The sequence below is a fragment of the Rhinopithecus roxellana genome, chromosome 14, assembly GCF_007565055.1.
Source record: "Rhinopithecus roxellana isolate Shanxi Qingling chromosome 14, ASM756505v1, whole genome shotgun sequence".
Classification (NCBI taxonomy): Eukaryota; Metazoa; Chordata; class Mammalia; order Primates; family Cercopithecidae; genus Rhinopithecus; species Rhinopithecus roxellana.
The window spans coordinates 66,573,454-66,597,742 of record NC_044562.1 but is presented as its reverse complement, the minus strand read 5'-3'; the positions used below and the strand labels follow the sequence as shown (position 1 = coordinate 66,597,742).

At 39.8% G+C, this 24,289-nt stretch overlaps 1 protein-coding gene across 4 annotated transcripts in view; it reads left to right on the top strand.

Moving 5' to 3' along the window:
• The window catches only part of LOC104655173 (DIS3-like exonuclease 2), a 324,355-nt gene that overhangs the window by 144,111 nt on the left and 155,955 nt on the right, over positions 1-24,289 (top strand). For all 4 annotated transcript variants that reach the window (XR_004053181.1, XM_030916406.1, XM_030916405.1 and 1 more), the window contains exon 8: positions 2,428-2,601. Coding sequence is in view for 3 of the 4 variants with exons in the window: in XM_030916406.1 (XP_030772266.1) it covers positions 2,428-2,601 (174 nt within the window). In the remaining variant the exon portion in view is untranslated. The remainder of the gene's footprint in view (positions 1-2,427; positions 2,602-24,289) is intronic.

Sequence of the window (24,289 nt, the reverse complement as noted above, 5' to 3'; positions counted from 1 at the left end):
CTCCCAGCCTCCGGAGTAGCTGGGACTACAGGCATGCACCACCACGCTCAGCTAATTTTTGTATTTTTAGTAGAGATAGGGTTTCATCATGTTGACCAGGATGGTCTCAATCTCTTGACCTCGTGATCTGCCCGTCTCGGCCTCCCAAAGTGCTGGAATTATAGGCGTGAGCCACCGTGCCCAGCCTATTTGTTCATTTTCTATTCATTGATTCTTGTTTCTTCATTATTTCTTTCCTTCTCCTTACCTAGAATCTAATTCGCTCTTCAGTTTTCTAAGGTAGAAGCTTAGATCACTGATTTGACACTTTTCTTCCTTTCCTATGTGAGCATTTAATGCTATAAATTACCCTCCACACACTATTTTAGCTATGTCTCACAAATGTTGACATGTTTTGTTTTCATTCAGTTCAAAATTCCCTTCCTCCCTCCCTCCATTCCTTCCTTTCCTTTCTTTTTTGATATAGCATCCAGCTTCATTGCCCAGCCTGCAGTGCAGTGCTGCCATCTCGGCTCACTGCAACCTCCATTTCCTGGGTTTAAGTGATTCTTATGCCTCAGCCACCTGAGTCGCTGGAATTACAGGTGTGTGCCACCACACCCAGCTAATTTTTTGTACTTTTAGTAGAAACGGGTCTCAAACTCCTAGCCAGGCTGGTCTCAAACTCTTAGCCTCAAGTGATCCACCCGCCTTGGCCTCCCAAAGTGATGGGATTACAGGTGTGAGCCACCATACCTGACCCCAGTTCAAGATACATATATATATATATTTTGAGACAGAGTCTCACTCTGTCACCAGGCTGGAGTGCACTGGCACGATCTCGGCTCACCTCAACCTCCGACTCTCTGGTTCAAGGGATTCTCCTGCCTCAGCCTCCCAAGTAGCTGGAATTACAGGCACGCATCACCACACCCAGCTAATTTTTGTATTTTTCATAGAGACAAGGTTTCACCATGTTGGCCAGGATGGTCTCGATCTTCTGACCTTGTGATCTGCCTGCCTCAGCCTCCCAAAGTGCTAGGATTACAGGCGTGAGCCGCTGCGCTTGGTCCAAAATATTTTCTAATTCTTTTTTTATTTCTTCTTTAACCTATAGGTTGTTAGATTTCCACATATTTGGGGATTTTCCAGATCACTTTCTGTTAATTTTTCTCTCATATTTTTGCTGTCTGGCTTTTTGATGTGTTTTTTGGGAGAGACCACCGATTTGTGGAGAAAGTACTCTTCTGAGCCCATATTATATGGTAGGAGCCCACAGGTCAGTCTGCAGGCTGCCGAGATCATAGGCTGGTGGGCAGGTGCACAGGTAGACTGGGCTGGTCTCTCTTGACTAGTGTGAGAAATGGGGCCAGCCCTGCTGCCATCACTGCTGCATTCCAGTAGCAAGGCTGAAGATTGGAATTTGTTCTGCTTATGAGGCAACCACCTCCCCTATTCCTCTTTACCACTGTGCACAAAAGAACTCCAGCAGCCAAGCATCTACACTTACTTAGGAAACAGAACCTTTTTCATAGAAATCGAATAGCCCCGGAGAATGTCCTGATGCCAGAGCTAAATTTCTTGCAGGAAGAGTTGAGGGCGGACTCTTGGATCACCCTGGTAGATAAGTAGACTTATACAACAGAGGAGGTGGCCATTTTTGGTCTCCGCAATACCCTCTACAAAGGCAGCCAAGGCTCATAACACATTTCCTGTTGGCTGCCTATATTCAACGCACAACTTTAGACTTGTGATGTAGCTTGACGATACTTATGAGAATAGAGAGCTGTCAATTTGATAAGGAGTGAGATCTGCCATCTGAAAGGTGGAACCCTGTGCATAATGTGAGCATTGTCTTGTTAAATGCAATTTTATTTTTAATGGGCCAGTGCCCTAAAATGTCAATGCGTGACTGGTTTACAGATAATTTTAATTTTCTTCTCAGTGGATTTTGTGTTTTCTAACTTCTCTGCAATGAACATGTATTACTTTTGTGTTTAGATAAAATACTTTAAAATTTTAAAGATAAAAACTCATGGAGTTGTGAAATAGGAACATCAGAACTCATCTAGTAAGCATGACTTAAGGTACAGGCACTCTGAAACTAATAAATTTAACAGCACCCTGGGTTGATCATAATATCAATTTTGACTTCTCTGTGAAGAACAGTTGGAGGGGTCCTAAGAAAAGCCCTCTGGCTCTGTTTCTCAAGTCAGAATGCCAAATAGAAAAAGGTGAAATTACACTGTAGTTACAGATTTAACAGGACAAGAGCACTACTATCTCTTCTGCTTTCCCCTTGCCCCTCATTTGTAGATGATCGTGTTTCTACTGGTGGAAGGGCAGGAGATTTTAAACTTTCCTACTGCCTTACTTTTAGAGAGGAGACAGGTGCCTATGTTCCATTTGTTCGCTAACCCAGTTGTTCCCTTTCTGTTCTATCCACAGGCAGCTGGCTAAGAGTCTTGGGCAGGCTGGTGAAATTGAGCCTGAAACAGAAGGAATACTAACAGAGTATGGCGTGGATTTCTCTGATTTCTCTTCAGAAGTTCTAGAATGTCTTCCTCAAGGCCTGCCATGGACAATTCCACCAGAGGAGTTCAACAAGAGAAGAGATTTAAGGTAAGCACCTGAAACCCTTTAAGAACGTATTTCTCCCTTTCTGCCTTAACTTTCCTAGGGGATAGGCTTAGATGTTTTCATCTTTCCATGAACATTCAAGTTCAGTTCAGTTGGGAATAAGTGCTTCTTATTTGCACCACAGTTGGCAAATTATGGCCCACAGGCTAAATCTAGCCCACTACCTGTTTATATACAACCCATGAGGTAAGAATGGTTTTTACATTTTTGAATGGTTGGAAAAAATTAAGAATAATATTTTATGAAAATTATGTGAAATTCAGATTTCTGCGACCATAAAGTTGCATTGGAACATGACCACTGCTTATTCATTTTCTACGTTGCTTATGCTGTTTTTTGCACTACAACAGCCCAGTTGATTAGTTGCAACCAAGACCATATGACCTGCAAAGCCAAAAATAGTTACTGTCAGCCTTTACAGAAAAAGTTTGCTGACCCCTGTTCTAGACCATTCTAACTTCAAAAGCTACAGCGCCCATCTTCTCATTGCTATACGCCATAGGTCTGGTCAAGTAAAGACTGTTATCTAATTAGAAGTGCCTTCCTTTAAATGGGCCTCTTCAGGCACAGAGCAAAGGATTCAAGACTTCTGTACTTGGAGCCTCATTTTAAAGCCTTACTTTTAGGTCTGGAATTTGTTGGAAAGTACTTTTGTGGTATTTTTATAACAACATCTTCTTTGAAGATGTTTCTTCATTGTGGGATGTTAGTTCTTTTCTGATATTTCTCTTCAGAATTTGGTTTCAGTACTGGCATTCATTTTGGATGCCACATGGAGGTATTTAGAACCAAGAAACTTTTCATACAACCCACTGAGGCTGTGGAAGGTTTTTGCTAAGGTCATCCCATGTCAAAGTCTTTACCACCACACTTGCTTGCTTCATACAGCTGAACTTATGACACTTTCAGTTCTGGGTGCCTGTTACCCACCTAGTTTGTGAATATTCCCTCTCTGTACCCTCTTACTATTGTATCTTTTAGTAATTTACTGCCTTTCTCTTTTCTTACTGAGGTGAGGCAAGGAAAAGGAGATGATCATTAGTGCCCTTTCCTACTTGTTAGTATCTCTCATAGAACACATATTACATTTGAAGTCAGTTAACCCATATTGCATTCCTGGATTTTAATAGTAACCCCTCTATCACTGAACCCCTGCTAGCACATGGGTGTGTTATCTCTTCAGGGGCTCCGAGGTCTTTGGCCCATAATGTTAACCTCTCGGAACCTTTGTTTTCTCATACACAAATTGAGGGGTTTGTTTTCTGAGGTCATTTCCTGAATCTAGGAATCTATCAAATGATTTAATGGGAAAAGAATGCTAGAATAAATGGTTGAACCTTATTGTTCAGTAGAATTTAGTATAGCCATGCTGCAGTATCTATCAGCATTTTAAATGTACCTCCTCCTGCACCCCAAACTCTACTCAAAGAAGTGTACAAGAATGTTCATTGCTGTCTTGTCATAAAAGTTAAACATTAGAGACACTGCTAATGACCATCAATAAAGGAATGGTTTAGTAACCTGTGTTATGTCAATATGATAGCATTCCTTGCAGCTCTGCAAAAAGGAGCTATATCCATGTTGACTTTCCTAAAAGAATGGCTATAATACATTATTAAGTAGAAGAAGCAAGTTTCAGAGGAATATGAATATGAGCCTATATTTTGTAAAGTAATACAAAAACTACATAAATGTACACATATTCATATATATGTGTATATATATACACATCAAAGTATATATGCATAGAACAAGACCTGGAAGGAAATAAGCTATTAACAGTGACTACCATGGAGAGTGGATTCAGTGGAGTGGTAAGGCAATAGGGAAGTGAACTTTGACTTTTCATTTTGCATACTGCCATACTATTCAAATTATTATTATTATTTTTAAGACAGGGTCTCACTGTATTGCCCAGGCGGGAGTGCAGTGGTGCAATCATAGTTCATTGCAGCCTTGAATTCTTGGGCTCAAGCAATCCTCTGCCTTAGCTTCCCAGAGTGCTGGGAGTATAACATGCGCCACCACACCTGCCTAATTCTTTTATGTTACTTTTGTAGAGAAGATGGGGTCTTGCTATGTTGAGCAGGCTGGTTTGGAACTCCTGGCCTCAAGAGGTCTTCCTGCCTTGGCCTCCCAAAGTGTTGGGATTACAGGTGTGAGCCACCATACCTGGTCCAAATTTTTTTTAAAGTAATTTGTATAACTTTAAAAAATTATAAATGTGAAAGTCACAAAATAGAAGTATTCCATTTTTTCTAGCCTTTTAGCCTACAGGTAAATAATAAGCATGTTAGTGGTTATGGGGCCCAATATTGCTGTAAATTCCCCTCATGGCTCTGTCTTCCCACTTCTTTGACCTTTATTGCCTTCTGGTTTAGACCATAGAATAAGAGGTCCTTAGTGAGACCCTGTCTCTACAAAAAATAAATAAATAAAATATTAGCCAGGCACAGTGGTGTGTGCCTACTTGGGAGCCTGGGGCAGGAGGATTGTTTGAGCCTGGGAGTTTGAGGCTGCAGTGAGCTATAATCATGCCACTACATTCCAGCCTGGGCAATGGAGCAAGATTGTCTAAGCGGGGGAAAAAAAAGAAAACTTGCTCTGCAGAAAGCCTCTGTTAAAATATATCTTAAATACACACACACACACACACACACACACACACACACACACACACGTGCTCTGTGAAAGGATCCAAAGACAGAAGGAGTTTATAGGGTGCTCTCTGCTATTAATGAAGTAACAAGGATTTTTTAAAAAATTACTTTCGGGCGGGGCAGTGGTGGCTCACGCCTATAATCCTAGCACTTTGGGAAGCGGAGGTGGGCAAATCATGAGATTGAGACCATCCTGGCCAACATGGTGAAACCCTGTCTCCACTAAAAATACAAAAATTAGCTGGGCATAGTGGTACGGGCCTGTAGTCCCAGCTTCTTGGGAGGCTGAGGCAGGAGAATCGCTTGAACCCGGGAGGCAGAGGTTGCAGTGAGCCGAGATCGCTCCACTGCACTCCAGCCTGGAGATAGAATGAGACTCCATCTCCATAAAAAAAATAAAAGAAAAATTACTTTGGGCATGGTGCGGGTGCCTGTAATCCCTCCCCAGCCTCCCAAGTAGGCACACTTGGGAGGCCAAGGCAGGGGAACTGCTTGAACCCAGGAGGCGGAGGTTGCAGTGAGCTGAGATTGTGCCACTGCCTAAGCGATAGAGCGATTCTCAGTTTAAAAAAAAAAAAAATTACTTCAACCTTAAAATATGTTATCCTTGCCCGTTATCCTCAGGATTATGTTTCTAAAATTCAAATCTGATTTATTTTACTCCTTTGCATTTAAAATTTTTCTAATGTTTCTTAATGCCTAAAGTAGTAATCTCTGAACTTTAGAAATTATTACTTTAGGCATCAAGAAGTAATATAGTAAATTACCACTAATGCTTGTCTTTATTTTAAAATTATAAATGAATTTACTACATTACTAGTCTATTATGTACATTATAAACTAAAAATAGAAAAATAAAAATGTGAGAAATAAATTTTTAAATACTTTCATTTTACTTACAAAAAGTATAGAAAACTGTGTACATAGTAATTTTACTTTTGGTGAAAGCAATATGATTGAATAATATTCTTTATTTATTAAAATTTTACTTTAACAACTAGTAATATGGAAATTCAGAGGTCTGATTCTAAGTTCTGTATATTTTGGTACTTGGTTTTAATGATTATCATAATTGGAAAGGATATATGTTTAGAAGATGTGAGCTGTGCTTACAAAATCATAATACTCATTTCTCAGTCCTGTTCACCAATTATATTCCAATTCATTTTGAAATTCGGCTAGTAAATTTCCATCTTTTCTGATGTCAGTTCTTGTTAATTCATTGAAAGATGCTGCATTTTTAGATTAAAAAATATATTTATGGCCGGGCGCAGTGGCTCAAGCCTGTAATCCCAGCACTTTGGGAGGCCGAGACGGGTGGATCACGAGGTCAGGAGATCGAGACCATCCTGCCTAACACGGTGAAACCCCGTCTCTACTAAAAAAATACAAAAAACTAGCCGGGTGAGGTGGCGGGCGCCTGTAGTCCCAGCTACTCGGGAGGCTGAGGCAGGAGAATGGCATAAACCCAGGAGGCGGAGCTTGCAGTGAGCTGAGACCCGGCCACTGCACTCCAGCCTGGGCGACAGCGAAACTCCGTCTCAAAAAAAAAAAAAAAAAAAAAAAAAAAAAAAAAAAAATATATATATATATATATATATATATATATATTTATAATCTCCAGTTACTCATTAGTTGTTATCTTTAAAAACTAGTTAGAAAATTCGGCCAGGCACATTGGCTTACACCTGTAATCCCAGCACTTTGGGAGGCTGAGGTGGATGGATCACCTGAGGTCAGGAGTTGGAGACCAGCCTGGCCAGCATGGTGAAACACCATCTCACTAAAAACACAAAAATTAGCCGGGCATGGTGGCAGGCGCCTGTAATCCCAGCTTCTCAGGAGGCTGAGGCAGGAGAATTACTTGAACCTGGGAGGCAGAGGTTACAGTGAGCTGAGATCGTGCCACTGAACTCCAGCCTGGGTGACAGAGCGAGACTCCATCTCAAAAAAATAAATAAATACAAATGATTCTATTAGGAAGTTTAAGTCTATGGATATGAATGTTTTTGTAGTTTATACACTTACATCATTTTAGGCCCCAAATAATATAACAATGGAAGTATTTCAAAACATCCATTTTAAAAAAATGTTATCTTTAAAATTCGAATATGTTATTTTGTTTTCAAAATGCAATAATTTCTTTTCTTATTGTTAAAATGCCACCTTTACCTTGAAGGGACAGATTAAGCATGTTTAATTTTCCTAAAGTATCTGATATGTTACATACGACTGACAGCCGTTGTTTTGAAATCATAATGTGGCTGGAGTTGAATTCATATTAGACACAGAAGAAATGTCAGTGTTGCCATTTTTCTAGTATTAATGATATTACTAGGAATATTAGTGGTTTAGTATTACCTTCAATATATGGACCTTTGTAGTAATCTTTTTTAGCCAGTTACCTTTTTTGCAAGGATTAGTTTAACTAAAACTAGACAATATCCATAAATCCATGTATCTGGGCATGAGTAAAGACCCATTAGTTGCAGTTGGCAAAAGCATAGGAACTAAGAGTGCCGCTGTCATTGCCTTTGTGTTCTGGAATGTCAACTTTTTCATCTGTACACCTCACCTACCACCTGACCCACACATCTAGTGAGGGTGCCAGGGTTAATTCATGTAGTTATGTAGTGTCAGTTAATTCCTTATTTTTAACACACGTAAAGAGAAGCATAAGTGTGTGGAATGAGCTCCAGTGATGTAGTTGGTCAGCGTGCAGTACTGTACAGCAGTAGGTAAGCATGTTTGGGTATTTGGATCTGATAACCTTTTCCTTTTCTTTGGCTGGTTTTATGATGGATTTATTCAGTTTTTATACCAAAAATATTTATTGAACACCATCCATGGGCACTGAGGATACAACAGTGAACAAAAATAGATGTATTTGCTGCCCTTGTGGAACTCTCAGTTTTGTGGCAGAAGAACATGAATGAAATTATTAAACAGTAGTCAAACGTAGAATTGTAATGAAGGAGGGGGTGCTTGGTTCAAGTGTTTGTGATCATGTGGTTTCTTCTGCTCTGAGGTCCGCTGCCTTCAAAGAGTTTTTAAAAACAGTATTCATTTTCCTAGGAATGTCAAAAGAAGTAGGATTGAGTCCCAGCACATGCTGAAAAATATGTGCTATATTGAATAAATTAATATATATTTTGTAAACTAATAAAATCAAACTTTTTTCAAACATTTATTTGCACATATTGTTTTATATATATATATATATATATATGCCAAGTAGTGAGTTAGCCACTGGAAATGCAAAGATAACCAAGGGCCAGCCCCGTTCTTCAGGGAGACAGATTCGTACTCAGATAAATTACAGCAGACAATGGCAAGTGCTGTAAAATAGGTATGAACAGACTGCCAGAGTCATTGGTGCATGAGGTGAGATCTGAGAAATGAGCAAGTTTAGAGGGAACTAGAGTGACTAAAGTTGTCTTCATTTTAGTGATAGTCCATGGCTGCAGAAAGGCAGTGTGTTCCCTTCAGACTCCAAGATCCTTCTGTAACAGGGCTTGCAAGTCCTATGGTTTGGTCACTTGATCCCCTGTCCTGGGTCACCCTGCCTCAGAGCCTGCACTGTTACTCTGGCTCTAGCTACGTAAGAACTTCTACATACCCGTTTAGGTTTGGTATTTGAACAATTATATTTGGAACAGAAAAGTTCCATCAATCTTTAAACCTCATAATCCAATTATGTCAGTAAAATTCCAGTTTTTTGGTCCAATGGAATTGGGGTAATATTTTGCAAACTGAAGTTGAAAGAAATAGTGTTTATTTTGAAAAGAAAAAATGGCTGGTTAGCAATTTTCAAGAAGTTAGGCTTGCGTGAACTCCTAGGGGCGATATAGCCCTCCCGATTGGGGTCACCATTTTTCTGGACCTTCAGCTCTCGTCTCTGGAGAGTGCCTGCTTGCATGGTCTAGACCTGTAGCTGTCTTTAGCAGGGCATCTGATGCTTTAAAAAAGAAAAGCAACGTAAGTGCTGCAGAAATTTGAGGATCAGGAAGATAATATGTCCAAGGAAACTGCTTAAAGGGGGGTTGCACCAGAAGCTGAAGAAACCCAGAAGTTATTTCTGAGACTGGCTCTAGTTATTTCTAATTTCATTCATATTGTTTTGTTTCCTTTGTTGCTAAACTGGAATAGGAAACCAAAGCCTAAAAGCTCAATTAAAGTGGAAAATGAAAACCTAAATATCGGAGGGGGAAAATACCACGCTAAACTGGTTTTTATGTTTTTCCTGTAGTTAGTATTATTATGGAAGTTTGAATCATGTCACTTTTCAGTAAAACCATGAGTTTCATTGAAGTGGAGGTGGTTTCTATAGCTTTTTACAAGAGAACTTGTGGGTATCTATTTCTTTACTATTCCCTCAATAAAAAGGAAGCCCAGTGACCTCCACCAGACCATTACAAATGTGAAACTTGGCACTTAAAATTGCTTGCTCTAAATTTTCCAATTGCTTTCTCTCTTTTTTTTCCATTTAATGTCGTCCTGCCAACTAGTGATTTTATTATTATAAACAGGACATTGTATTCACTTTTAAGAAGAAATATGAAGCTGGAGGTAAAATTACAAACTGCAGCTTCTCGGCTGCCAAAATAGAAAACAATGAGCTAAAAATACTAAGCACAGAAAGGGGGTTGTGGTAAGAAACACTGAAAAATCTTCAAGATGGAGCTGTTCCAAATAGAAATTTCCTCTCACTCCAGGTAAAACCAACCTTGAAATAGCAACTTGAAAGGAGAGTCATATAATACTAACCTCTTTCAGGTCAACCCATTTGTGGGAAAGCTTTCAAACATAACTAACATTAAATGACTAATGATCTTGCTGTTTATCAGGAAGTCCAATATGATTAAATTGCCATTTAGAAAAATGTTCCCCTGGTAAGACAGTGTGGCAGCATTGAAGGAGTGCTAGAAGTTAGTCCTACTTCTCCCCAGGGCCTAGGTAGGTGATTTTAGGCAAATCAGTTAAATCTGGGGAAGTGGAGAGGAGTGAGCAATTTTATCTTTTGTGAAATGGATTTTTGACCAGATTAGGATTTTTCAAAGCATGTTGCTAGGTCATGAATAGGTGTCATGCGGAAAAAGGATCTGTGGGTAAGTGTTTTTGGAAAACAGTGGGTTAATAGATTTCTTAGAGTTTCTTCTCATGGATTCTCGTGGAACTAGTATTCCTTAGAATACATTTTGCAACTTTCTGAACTAGGTATTTCAAACCCCTCTAGCTGTAACAGTGCATGACTTTGTATTTGAAATGTCTTTTCTGAGTTATTTAGCGCTATCTCATTCTTGGATTTGAAAGAAAATGGTATCCCATCAGTGACTGTCTGCCGCATTTATCTAACAAATAAATATCAACTGTGCCCCACCATGGGCCACCCGGGAAAGATGATTACACAGGAAATTCAAGGGTTGTGCTTTAAATCTCAGTTCTTTGATTGCCACAGGAACCCCTTCTTTCCTTAGCTGGAGGGAAGCAAGATTAAATTGTTTGGCATCACATGGGGAAGCTGTCATTGTCAGCTGAAACGACTGGCAGTAGTATTCCTTTCATGTAAATCCCAACTCACTGTGAATACAAGAAATGCATAGATAGTAACAAGGATTAATGGGCCCTAAAGTAGATACACAACTGGACATTCTTAATTGTAAGTATTTAGTACTTTGTCAGCCCATAAAATTCATGTTGATAAATAGCACTACTCTCAGAAAAGACAAATACTCAAAGATCAATAGATTTTTTGTCTGAACAGGTGGAAAAATGCTTACTGGCAAAAGACAATGTTTGAATTTATTCCCTAGAAATATTTTTATAGCACTGTAGAAATATAAGTCATGGGCCAGATAATTTCTACATCTTCTAAATAAAATCTGTTTGGAAATTAATGATATTTTAAAATTTCATTTTGTGGTACAGATGGCCTAAGATTTGGAATAAACTGGAGTATAGAGATAACTAAATGTCAGAGTGACAAAGTCTGTTTTTTATATTGAGATATTCAAGTACCACAAAATTAATCCTTTTAAATTCAGTGGTTTCTTGTATATTGGTAGACTTGTTCAACCATCACCACTATCTAATTCCAGAACATTTTTATCACCCCCAAAATAAATTCCATTAGCAGTTACTCCTCATTCCCTCTCTACCCCCGCTTCTCACAACTGCTCATCTGTTTTCAATCTCTGTGGATTTCCCTATTCTGAACATTTCATATAAATGGAGTCATACAGTAAGTTGCCTTCGGTAGCTGACTTCTTTTACTTGACGTAATGTTTTGGGTTTTTTTGTTTGTTTGTTTGTTTGTTTTTGAGATGGAATCTCGCTCTGTCACTCCCAGGCTGGAGTGCAATGGCGCGATCTCGGCTCACTGCAACCTCCTCTCAGGTTCAAGCGATTCTCCTGCCTCAGCCTCCCAAGTAGCTGGGACTACAGGCACCCACCACCACGCCTGGCTAATTTTTGTGTTTTTAGTAGAGACAAGGTTTCACCATATTGGCCAGGCTGGTCTCAAACTCCTGACCTTGTGATCCGCCTGCCTTGGCCTCCCAAAGTGCTGGGATTACAGGTGTGAGCCACCACACCTGGCCTACATAATGTTTTCAAGGTTCATCCATGTCGTTACATATATCAGAAGGTAATTCCACTTTGTAGCTGAATAATATTCTATCGTATGGATATTTCACATTTTGTTTATTCATTAGTTGATGGACATTTGGGTTGATTCCCCAGCTTGACTATTATGAATAATACTGCTATTAATATTTGTGTACAGGTTTTGGTGTGGACATTCAGTTATCTTGGGTATATATCTGGGTATATACCTAGGAGTGAAATTACTGGGTCATATGGTCAGTCTACTTTCAGAGTAATTGTGAAAGTATTTTTCAAAGTAGCTGTACCATTTGCATTCCCTGTGGCAATGTATGGGGGGTCTCAGTTGCTCCATATCCTAACACTTGTTATCTGTATTTGTGATTATAGCCATCATTGTAGGTGTGGGGTAGTGTCTCATTATGGTTTTGATTTGCATTTCTGTCATGACTAATGAGACTGAACGTATTTTGATGTGCTTATTGGTCATTTGTATATTTTCTTTGAAGAATTATCTACTCAGATAGTATCTATTCAGATCCTTTGCCTTTTAAAAAATTGGGTTACCTTTCTATTGTTGAGTTATAAGAGTAGTTTCTATATTCCAAACACTGATCATTTATCAGATTTATGATTTGCAAATATTTTCTCCTACTTGTGGGCTGGCTATCTTTCACTTTCTTGATGGTGTTCTTAGAAGCACAAAGTTTCAAAATTTGATGAAGGCCAGTTGAGTCTGTTTTTTTCTTTGGTTGCTTGTGTTTTTCGTGTCTTATCTAAAAAACCATTGGCAAAGATCACAGATTTAGACATATGTTTTCTTTTTGTTTGTTTGTTTGTTTTGAGATGGCGTCTCACTCTGTCACCCAGGCTGGAGTGCAGTAGCGCGAGCTGGGCTGCAACCTCTGCCTCCTGAGTTCAAGCAATTCTCCTGCCTCAGCCTCCCAAGTAGCTGGCGTTGCAGGCACCCGTCACCACGCCCTGATAATTTTTTTGTGTTTTTATAGAGATGGGTTTTTGCCACGTTGGGCAGGCTAGTCTCCAACTCCTGACCTCAAGTGATCCACCAGCCTCAGCCTTCCGAAGTGCTGGGATTATAGGCGTGAGCCACCGTGCCTGGCCAACATAAGTTTTCCTCTATCAGCTTTATACTGTTAGTTGTTATATTTATGATCTATTTTTAATGTTTGTAAATGGTGTAAGGTACGGGTCAAATTTCATTTTTTTTGTTTGTGGATAACCAGTTGTTTCAGCACCATAAGAAAAACTTGTTGACAAGATGATTCTTTCTTCATGAAATTTATTTGACCATAAATGTATTGGTTTATTTCTGGACTCTCAATTCTGTTCCGTTGATCTATATATCTGTCTTTATGCCAGTGCCACACTGTCTAAATTATTGTAACTTTGTAGTAAGTTTTGAAATTGAGAAGTGTGATTCTTCCAACTTTGCTTTTTTTTTTTTTTTTTTTTCTTTCAGATTTTTCCACTATTCTGGGTTCCTTGCATTGCTACACAAGTTTTAGGATCAGCTTGTCAGTTTCAGGAGGCACTCGGGATTTTCATAAGAATTGCTCTGAGTCGGCCGGGCGCGGTGGCTCAAGCCTGTAATCCCAGCACTTTGGGAGGCCGAGACGGGTGGATCACGAGGTCAGCAGATCGAGACCATCCTGGCTAACATGGTGAAACCCCGTCTCTACTAAAAATACAAAAAACTAGCCGGTCGAGGTGGTGGGCGCCTGTAGTCCCAGCTACTTGGGAGGCTGAGGCAGGAGAATGGCGTGAACCCGGGAGGCGGAGCTTGCAGTGAGCTGAGAACCGGCCACTGCACTCCAGCCTGGGCGACAGAGCGAGACTCCGTCTCAAAAAAAAAAAAAGAATTGCTCTGAGTCTGTAGATCAGTTTGGGGAGCATTTCCATTTTAACACTGTTAAGTCTTCCAACCTATGAACATGGGATGTCTTTCCATTAATTAGATCTTTAATTTCTTTCAATGATGTTTTGTAGTTTTCAGTATAGAAGGCTTCTTTGTTAAATTTAATTCTATGTATTTTTTCTTTTTGATGCTGTTGTAAATGAAATTGTTTTCTTAATTTCATTTCCAAATTATTTAATTGCTAATGTTTAGAAATACATTTTATATTTATGTATAGATCTAGTATCCTACAACCTCACAAAAATCATTTGTTGGCCGGGCATGGTGGCTCATGCCTGTAATCTCAGCACTCTGGGAAGCCAAGGCTGGTGGATCAGTTGAGATCAGGAGTTTGAGACCAGCCTGGCTAACATAGTGAAATACTGCCTCTACTAAAAATACACAAATTAGCCAGGCTTGGTGGCGGGCTCCTGTAATTCCAGTTACTTGGGAGGCTGAGGCAGAAGAATTCCTTGAACCTGGGAGGCAGAGGCAGCAGTGAGCAGAGATTGCACCACTGCACTCCAGTCTGGGTAACAGAGTGAGACTCTGCCTCAAAAAAAAAAAAAAAAAAAAAAAAAATTGTTAGCTCTGTCTTTCATCGATACCATGGAATTTCCTGTATTTAGAAGTTCATGTCATCTGCAAATAGGGAAGTTTTACCTCTTCCTTTCTAAGTTAGATACTTTTTATTTCCTTTTCTTATGCAGTTACTCAAGCTAGGACCTTCCATACAGTGTTGAATAGAATTAATGGGAGTGTGCCTCTCTTGTTCTGATCTTGAGGAGGGAAAGCATTCAGTCATTCAGTTTTTTTTTTGTTTGTTTGTTTGCTTTTTGGTTTTGAGACAGGGTCTTGCTCTCTTGCCCAAGCTGGAGTGCAGTGGTAAAATCACAGCTCACTACAATTCCAGGCTCAAGTGATCCTCCTAGCTCAGCCTCCTAAGTAGCTGGGATGACAGGGTGTGCCACCACACCCAACTAATTTTTGTGTTTTTTGTGGAGATGGGGTTTTGCCACGTTACCTGGGCTGGTCTTGAACTCTTGGGCTCAAGTGATCTGCCTGCCTCAGCCTCCCAAAGTGCTGGGATTACACGTATGAGCCAAGAACTCAGCCTAGTCTTTCAATATTAATTGTAATGTAAGCTTTGGAGGTTTTGTAGATGCTCTCTATCAGTTGAAAGCTTTTCCTTCTAGTCCTAATTTATTGAGTGGTTTTCTCATGGAAGAGTGTTGGATTTTGTCAAATGGTTTTTCTGTCTGTTGAGATAATCCTGTGATTTTTGTTCTTTATTATTTTATTTCATTGATTGGCTTTATTATTCTATTTCATCTATTTCATGTTTAGCCACCGCATTCCTGGGATAAATTCCACCCTTGTCATGGTGTATAATCCTTTTTATATTGCTAGATTTGGTTTACTGGATTCCTTTTTAGGATTTTTGCTTCTGTATTTTTAAGAGATTTCAGTCTTTAGTTTTCTTGTGATAACTTTGGTTTTATATGAGGATAACACTGGCCTCATAGAATGAATTTTGGAAGAGTTTGTGAAGAATTGGGGATTTTTTTTTTCTTTTTTTCTTCTAGCTTTTATTTTAGGTTCAGAGCGTAAATGTACAGGTTTATTATATGAGTAAATTGCATGTCTCTATAGTTTGGTGTACAAATGATTTTGTCACCCATGTAATGAGCATAGTACCCAATAAGAGGTAGTTTTTTTTTTTTTTTTTTTTTTTTTGAGGCAGAGTCTCACTCTGTCGCCGGGGCTGGAGTGCAGTGGCCGGATCTCAGCTCACTGCAAGCTCCGCCTCCCGGGTTTACGCCATTCTCCTGCCTCAGCCTCCCGAGTAGCTGGGACTACAGGCGCCCGCCACTTCGCCTGGCTAGTTTTTTTGTATTTTTAGTAGAGACGGGGTTTCACCGTGTTAGCCAGGATGGTCTCGATCTCCTGACCTCGTGATCCGCCCGTCTCGGCCTCCCAAAGTGCTGGGATTACAGGCTTGAGCCACCGCGCCCGGCCAAGAGGTAGTTTTTTGATCTTTATTCTCCTCCCACTCTAGAACTCATCAGTAAAGCATCTGGCCCTGTGCTTTTGTGTGTGTGGGGGTGGGGTTGTTTATTCGATATCTTTTTTTCTTATAGATCTGTTGAATTTTTCCATTTTTATTTTAAGTTCTTTGCAGTTTATCTTCCTAGAATTTTTTTTTTTTTTTTGAGACAGAGTTTCACTCTTGTCCAAACTGGAGTGCAATGGTGTGGTTTCGGCTTACTGCAACCTCCGCCTCCTGGGTTCAAGCAATTCTCCTGCCTCAGCCTCCCAAGTAGCTGGAATTACAGGTGCGCACCACCACACCTGGCTAATTTTTTTGTATTCTTCATAGAGACAGTGTTTCATCATGTTGGCGAGGCTAGTCTTGAACTCCTGACCTCAACTGATTCTCCCACCTTGGCCTCCCAAAGTGCTGGGATTACAGGCGTGAGCCATCGCACCCGGCTTCTTCCTAGAAATTTGTCTTTTGCATCTTGGTTATCTAATTTCTTGGCATACCATTGTTATTAGTATTCCCTTATAATCCTTATTGTTTCTGTAAGATTGGTAGTAATATTCGCTGTTTCATTTGTTAGTTTAGTAATTCGAATTGCTCTCTCTCTCTCTGTCTGGTTTTGGTTAGCTTAACTCAGGGTTTGTCAGTTTTGTTGATCTTTTCACATAGCCAACTTTTAGTTTTATTCTTCTCTTATTTTTTTAATTCTCTTTTTCATTTATTTCTACACTAATCTTTATTATTTTCTTTTTTCTGCTTGCTTAGGTTTAGTTTGTTATTCTTTGGTTAGTTTCTTAAGGTGGAAGTTTATATTATTGAGTTCAGATCTTTCTATGTTTTGTTTTTGTTTTTTTTCTTGAGATGGGGGTCTCACTCTGTCTCCCACGCTGGAGTGCAGTTGTGCAATCTTTGCTCACTACAACCTCCACCTTCCAGGCTCAAGTAATCCTCTTGCCTCAGCCTCCCAAGTACCTGGGACCACAGGCATGTGCTACCATGCCCGGCTATTTTTTTTTTTTTTTCTTTTTGAGTCAGCATCTCACTCTGTCACTCATGCTGGAGTGCAGTGGTGCGATCTCAGCTCATTGCAGCCTCCACCTCCTTTGTTCAAGTGATTCTCCTGCCTCAACCTCCTGAGTAGCTGGGATACAGGCATGCATCACCACGCCCAGCTAATTTTTGTTTAGTTGTTTGTTTGTTTTTAGTAATGATAGGGTTTCACCATCTTGGCCAGGCTGGTCTCAAGCTCCTGACCTCATGTGATCCGCCTGCCTTGGCCTCCCCAAGTGCTAGGATTACAGGCGTGATCCATCATGCCTGGCTGCCTGGCTAATTTTTGTATTTTTTTGTAGAGATGAGGTGTCTCATGTCACCTAGGCTGGTCTTGAGCTCCTGGATTACAGGCATGAGCCATTGTACCTGGCTCTATTTTTTTTATAAAGGCATTTACAGCTATAAACCTCCCTCCCTACTTCCCTGATTGCTTTAGCGGCATCCTATAAATTTTGATAGGTTGTATTTTATTTTCATTTATATCTAAGTATTTTAAAATTTCCTTTGAGATTTCTTCTTTGACCTATTTTTTATTTAGGAGTAGGTTGTTTAATTTCTACATACTTGTGAATTTCTCTAATTTCTTTATGCTGTTAATTTCTAATTTCATTCTATTTTGGTCAGAGAATTTACTTTGTGTTTTAGTCCTTGTATATTTATTGAAGCTTGTTATATGGTGTGCAGAATGTTCCATATCCACTTTAGAAGAATATGTATTCTGCTATTGTTGGATGGAGTGTTCTGTAGATATCTGTTAGGTCTAATTGATTTATAGTTTTGTTTAAGCTTTCTATTTTCTTGTTTATCTTTTGTTTAATTTTTCTCTGTTACTGGATATTGTGTATTGATGTATAAAAGTTGAATTCTTCATTTTTCCCTTAAGTTCTGCCATTTTTTACTTTGTATATTTTGTGGCTTTGTTGTTAGGTGCATGTATGTTTATAATTATTTCATTTTCTAGATGAACTGACCCTATTATTGTTATAAAATGTTATCTTTTGTCTTTAGTAACACTATTTGCCTTGAATTCTATTTTGTCTGCTATTAGTTTGACTACTCCTGCTCTCTTTTGTTACTGTTTGCATGACACATGCACAAGCATACACACACATTCACACACACACATATAATTAAATACTATTAAATAATAATATAATGTGGCAACTCTGGAAATCATCTTAGCTCCCTTCATCTCCAAGGTTTGCTGTTATTGCTGTTTGTTCTTTCTGCTGTTCATTTTCTGACATTTTTGAACTAAGTGTTACTAAACTAAGAAGATAAACAAGAAAATAGAAAGCTTGAACAAAGTAGTCCCAGCTACTCAGGAGGCTAAAGCAGGAGAATTGCTTGAACCTGGGAGGCGGAGGTTGCAGTGAGCCAAGATCACGCCACTGCACTCCAGTCTGGGCAACAGAGCGAGTCTATGCTGTGATCTGAATGTTTGTGTTCCCTCTAGGCTCATAGGTTGAAACTCTAACCCCCAAATTATAGTTTAGGAAGGCAATTAAGTCAAGGGTAGAGCCCTCATGAATGGGATTAGTGCCCTTATAAAAAGAAGCACAAGAAAGAAACCTCACCCCTTTCACCATGTGAGGACACAGTAAAAAGGTGCCATTCATGAGGAAGTGGGCCTTCATCAGATATTGAGTCTGCTAGTATCTTGATCTTCGACTTCCCACTTTCCAAAACTGTGAGAAATAAATGTTGCAAGCTACCCAATTTATGGTATTTTGTTATAGCAATTCAAACAAAGACAGTTTATATTCCTTGTTATTTGAAGCTACTGAAATCTCTGCTTGGCTAGCTTAGTGGTCAGCTAATGAATAAACAGAGATTTCCTTAAATATTTGAAAACAGTAAGTCTCTTAGCGTTTGTTGAGAGGCTCTGTGTAGACTCATACCTTTAATGCTTAGGCATGCACTTTACAACTCTGCTATAACCTTCACTTCCTGCCATTGTAGAGCTTCAGGGTCAGCCAGAAGTAAGAGCCTAAGACTCTTCTTAACTCTTTCTTGGGCATGTGTACAGCCCTATGTGTGAGTGTGACCATCTTGATCCCCAGGAATGTGTCAGACCTTTTCACAGCCCTTTATAGATGCCTCATTCTCCAGCTTTTCCTTTTAATGTTTTTGGTCAGCTCTTGTTGACCAGTACTTTAGCTCACTGTTATCACAATCTCAGACAGCTCTGCCATGTTAAATAAATACTGCTGAATGTTTTTGATGAACACCCCTGGGGCTATAAGGCTGTTTGCAGTGAACAAGGTTTAATGAAAGTCAAATTAAGCAAACCCTGTAAACGGCGGTTTTCGGGAAACTGCTGGATAGGTCAAATAATGACATTTCTTCTGTGATGCTGTTTTTAGGGTGCTCTAAACCATTCTGGCCACTCCAGTGACTGTTCGGCCTCTGGTTTTCACCACGATTACAATTCTGTTGATTTTAAGACTACTGTAGAGCTGGAGAGAGGGATGTGGGAATACGGAAGGTAAAACTTTACAAAGTTCACTGTCCTTGTGGATATTTATCCATTTTTCTTGAGTAATTGCACCTCAGATTGTTAAAAGCCTGTGGCTAATTTCCAGAGTTACGCAAAATTTGATTTTGACAATTTTGCCCAGTGTTGTTGCTACTTATATGAAGTAGTAGCTTTTCAGAAGAGGTCTCTACTTTGCCAGTCCCACTGATGCGACTCTCAAGTCTTTTCACTTTTATTGCCTGAGTTGGAGATGAAAGAAGAAAAAGCTACAAGCTTTCCTGGGAAAATAACAGAGTGAAAGGAAGATAGAATTTGAAAATAAGGTCGGGTGTGTGGCTCACACCTGTAATCCCAATACTTTGGGAGGTCCAGTACTTTGGGTGGATTGAGTCCAGGAGTTCCAGACTAGCCTGGACAACGCAGCAAAACCCTATCTCTACAAAAAGTACAAAAATTAGCTGGGCGTGGTGGCACATTCCTGTATTCCCACTACTAGGGAGGCTGAGGTGAGATGATCACTAGGGCCCAGGAGGTTGAGGGCGCAGTGAGCTGTGATCGTGCCACTGCACCTCAGCCTGGGTAACAGAGCAAGGCACTATCTCAAAAAAAGAAAAAGAAAAGAAGCATAGAGTAGTCAGTAATTGTGTGGGCAAATTATTCCTAAGATTAGTAGTGCTGGGTAGCCTGACATTCATATTAGGGCAGGTCAAAAATGAAATGGTCAACTCTGTTGATAATAGGAAAAGAGGAAAATAAATTTCTTAGCTTCCTATACAATATCCTGTTCTGCTTTCAGCCTTTCATCTTTCCCCAGTCTTAACTCTGTCATAGTTCTCTGTCTTACCTATGCCTTGCATTGTACTTCATCCATTTTCCAGGGCCCATCTTAAACGCTGTGAATCTTTTGTCTTCTCACTCTAGAAGAATTAGCCTTGCCCTTCTCTCTTCTCCCTTGGCAGTCTGCTCACTTGCCATAATGTCCCTAATTTACTTACATATGACTCTGTCTCTCTGAGGGGTAGCAAAGTTCTCATCAAGAGCAAGGACTGGGTGTTACTTTTCGTTTTCTAGGTGCTAACTCAGTACATGGATCCAGACCCAAATAAAGTGATCATGGAATATTCACCAAGATAGACCATATCTTGAGTCATAAAACAAACTTCAGCTCATGTGAAAATGAAGTCTTATAGGTTATGTTTTCTGACCATATGGAACTACAAACTATAAATCCATAACAGGACAATAGTAAAATATCTAGACACTTGGAAATTAAACAACACACTTATAAATAATTCACTGGTCAAAGAGGAAATCTCAAAGGAAATTTTTTTTAAAAAGTGTAGAACTGAATGAAAATGAAAGCACTACATATTAAAATGTGTGAGATGTAGCTAAAGCAGTACCGAGGAAAATTCATAGCTCCAAGTGCTTACATTAAAAAGAAAAAAGATCTCAGCAGTGAGCTATGTTTTTACCTTAGGAAGAAAGAAGAGCAAGGCCGGGCATGGTGGCTTATGCTTGTAATCCCGGCACTTTGGGAGGCCTAAGTGGGTGGATCACTTGAGGCCAGGAGTTAGAGACCAGCCTGACCAACATGATGAAACCCTGTCTCTACTGAAAAATAAATCCAAAATTAACCGAATATGGATGGCTCGTGCCAGTAGTCCCAGCTAGTTAGGAGGCTAAAGCAGGAGAATTGCTTGAACCTGGGAGGCAGAGGTTGCAGTGAGCCAAGATCACGCCACTACACTCCAGTTTGGGCAACAGAGCGAGACTTCGTCTCATCAAAAAAAAAAAAAAAAAAAAAAAAAAAAGGCAAGATAAGCCCAAAGTAAGCAGGAAGGAAGAAAATATAAAGATAAGCACTTAAGTCAATAAAATTGGAAATTGGGAAACAGTAGAGAAAAATCAGTGAAACAAAAAGGTGGTTCTTTTTTTTAAAACTTTAACTTAATTTTTAAAAGAGACAGGCTCTCACTATGTTGCCCAGGCTGGTCTTAAACTCCTGGGCTCAAGCAGTCCACCTGCCTCAGCCTCCCAAAGTGCTGGAATTACAGATGTGAGCCACCATTCCTGGCCAAAAGCTTGTTCTTGAAAAAAAATTAATAAAACTGATAAGCCTTTAGCAAGATAGATGGATACACGGAAGACACATCACATTAGAAGTGATATAGGGGCCGGGTGCGGTGGCTCAAGCCTGTAATCCCAGCACTTTGGGAGGCCGAGACGGGCGGATCATGAGGTCAAGAGATCGAGACCATCCTGGCTAACATGGTGAAACCCCGTCTCTACTAAAAAATACAAAAAACTAGCCGGGCGAGGTGGCGGGCGCCTGTAGTCCCAGCTACTCGGGAGGCTGAGGCAGGAGAATGGCGGGAACCCGGGAGGCGGAGCTTGCAGTGAGCTGAGATCCGGCCACTGCACTCCAGTCCGGGCCACAGAGCGAGACTCCGTCTCAAAAAAAAAAAAAAAAGAAGTGATATAGGACATCACTTACAGATACTGCAGCCATTGAAAGGATAGTAGGGAATATACAAATGGTTTTTCAAGAAGTTAATAATTCAACATCTTAGAAGAGATGCGTCAAAGACTACAAACTTTCGTAATTCAACCATGTCATATAGACAATCTGAATAGTCACAAAACTGTTTAAAATATTGAATTCATAATTTAAAAGCTCACAGAAAGGAAGTCTTCAAGCCCAGATGGTTTCACTGGAGAATTCTAGAAAACATTTAAAGAATTAACAATTTTACACAATCTTTTCTTGAAAATACAATAGAAGAGAACATTTCCTATCTCATTTTATGAAGCCTGACACCAAAACCAGACAGATCATGTTACAAAGAAAACTGTGAACCAGTATCCCTCCTGAGCTCAGATGCAGAAGTACTCAGCAAAATTTTAGCTAATCAAATCCAGCAATGTATAAAAGGATTTCTATTGCTATTATAGAAGTATCTAAAAAAAAAGTATTCTAAACCATGACCTAGTGTGATTTATTCCAGGCATACAAGACTGGTTCAACATTCAAAACCGATTAATGTGTCATGGTACAAATTAATTTAAAGTGGATCATAGACCTGAATGTAAGAGCTAAAACTAGAAATCTCTTAGGAGAAAACAAAAGAGTAAATCTTAGTGACTTTGGATTGGGCAAGGAAGAAGTGACAAAATAAAAAAATAGATAAATTGGACTTCATCAAAATTAAAAATTTTGTGCTTTGAAGGACACCATCAAGAAAGTGAAAGCATAACCCTCATGGGAAAAATTGTTTTGCAAATTATGTAGGTTAATATATCTAGAATACATAAAGAACTCCTACAACTTAACAGTGAAAAAGACGAACAATTTTAAAATGGGCAAGAATTTTAAGACATACTAGTGGTCACTACACATATAGAAAAAAAGCTCAGCATCACCGATCATTACAAAAACGCAAATCAAAACCACAATGAGATACCACTGTACATTCACTAGGATGGCTGTAATTAAAAAACATACAGATAACAAATGTTGGTGAGGATGTAGTGAAAGTGGAACCCTCTTATACTGCTGGTGAGAATGTAAAATGGTGCAGCCATTTTGGAAAATAGTTTGGCAACTCCTCAAAGGGTTAAACATAGAGTTACCATATGACCTGGCAGTTTTACTTCTGGAGAATTGAAAACATATCCACACAAAACTTGTACGTGAATTTTTTCTTTCTTTCTTTTTTTTGTTTTTTTTTTTAAGATGGGGTCTTGCTCTGTCACCAGGCTGGAGTACAGTGGCGCCATCTCGGCTCAGTGCAACCTCCGCCTCCCAGGTTCGAGCGATTCTCCTGCCTCAGCCTCCCGAGTAGCTGGGACTACAGGCGCACGCCACCATGCCCAGCTAATTTTTGTATTTTTAGTAGAGACAGGGTTTCACCATGTTGGCCAGGATGATCTCAGTTTCCTGACCTCGTGATCTGCCCACCTTGGCCTCCCAAAGTGCTAGGATTACAGGCGTGAGCCACTGCCCCTGAATGTTTATAGGAGCATTATTTTAAAAAATGGAAACAGGCCAGGCTTAGTGGCTAAAGTGAGGCGGAGTGAGGAGGATTGCTTGAGGCCAGGAGATCGAGACCAGCCTGGGCAGCATAATAAGATCCTGTCTTTATTTTTAAAAAGGGGAGGAGGCCAAGCGTGGTGACTCATGCCTGTAATCCCAGCACTTTGGAAGGCCGAGGCAGGCGGATCACTTCTGGTCAGGAGTTCGTGACCAGCCTGGCCAAGATGATAAAACTCCATCTCTACCAAAAATACAAAAACAATTACCTGGGCCTAATGGTGTGCGCCTGTAATCCCAGCTACTGTGGAGGCTGAGGTGGGAGAATCACTTGAACCTGGGAGGCGGAGGTTGCAGTGAGCTGAGATTGTGCCACAGCACTCCAACCTGGGCAACAGAGCAAGACTCTGTCTCAAAAAAAAAAAAGTAGAGGGGGAGGGAGGGAAACAACCCAATCAACTGTTGAATGGATAAACAAAGTGTTTCCCTTCTCTGCAGAGAAGGGAAAACATGGAGTGATTGCCATGGGTATGGAGTTTCTTTTCTTGGGTAATGAAAATATTCTAAAATTAGGTAATGATAATGATTATACAACTCTGTACATCTTCTAAAAACTTGTAAATTGTATGCTATAAAATGGTAAATTTTATGGTATGTGACTTTTTTCTCAGTAATGGAACAGAATAGAGAACCCAGAATTATATCCACACAAACATGCCTGACTGATTTTTAACAGAGGAGCAAATGCAGTTCAATGTAGGAAGGGTAGCCTTTCATCAAACGGTATTAGAGGAATTTGCCATACATAGGCAAATAAATGAACTTTGATCTAAACCTCATGCCTTATGCAAAAGTTAACTCAAAATGGGTCATGGGCTTAAGT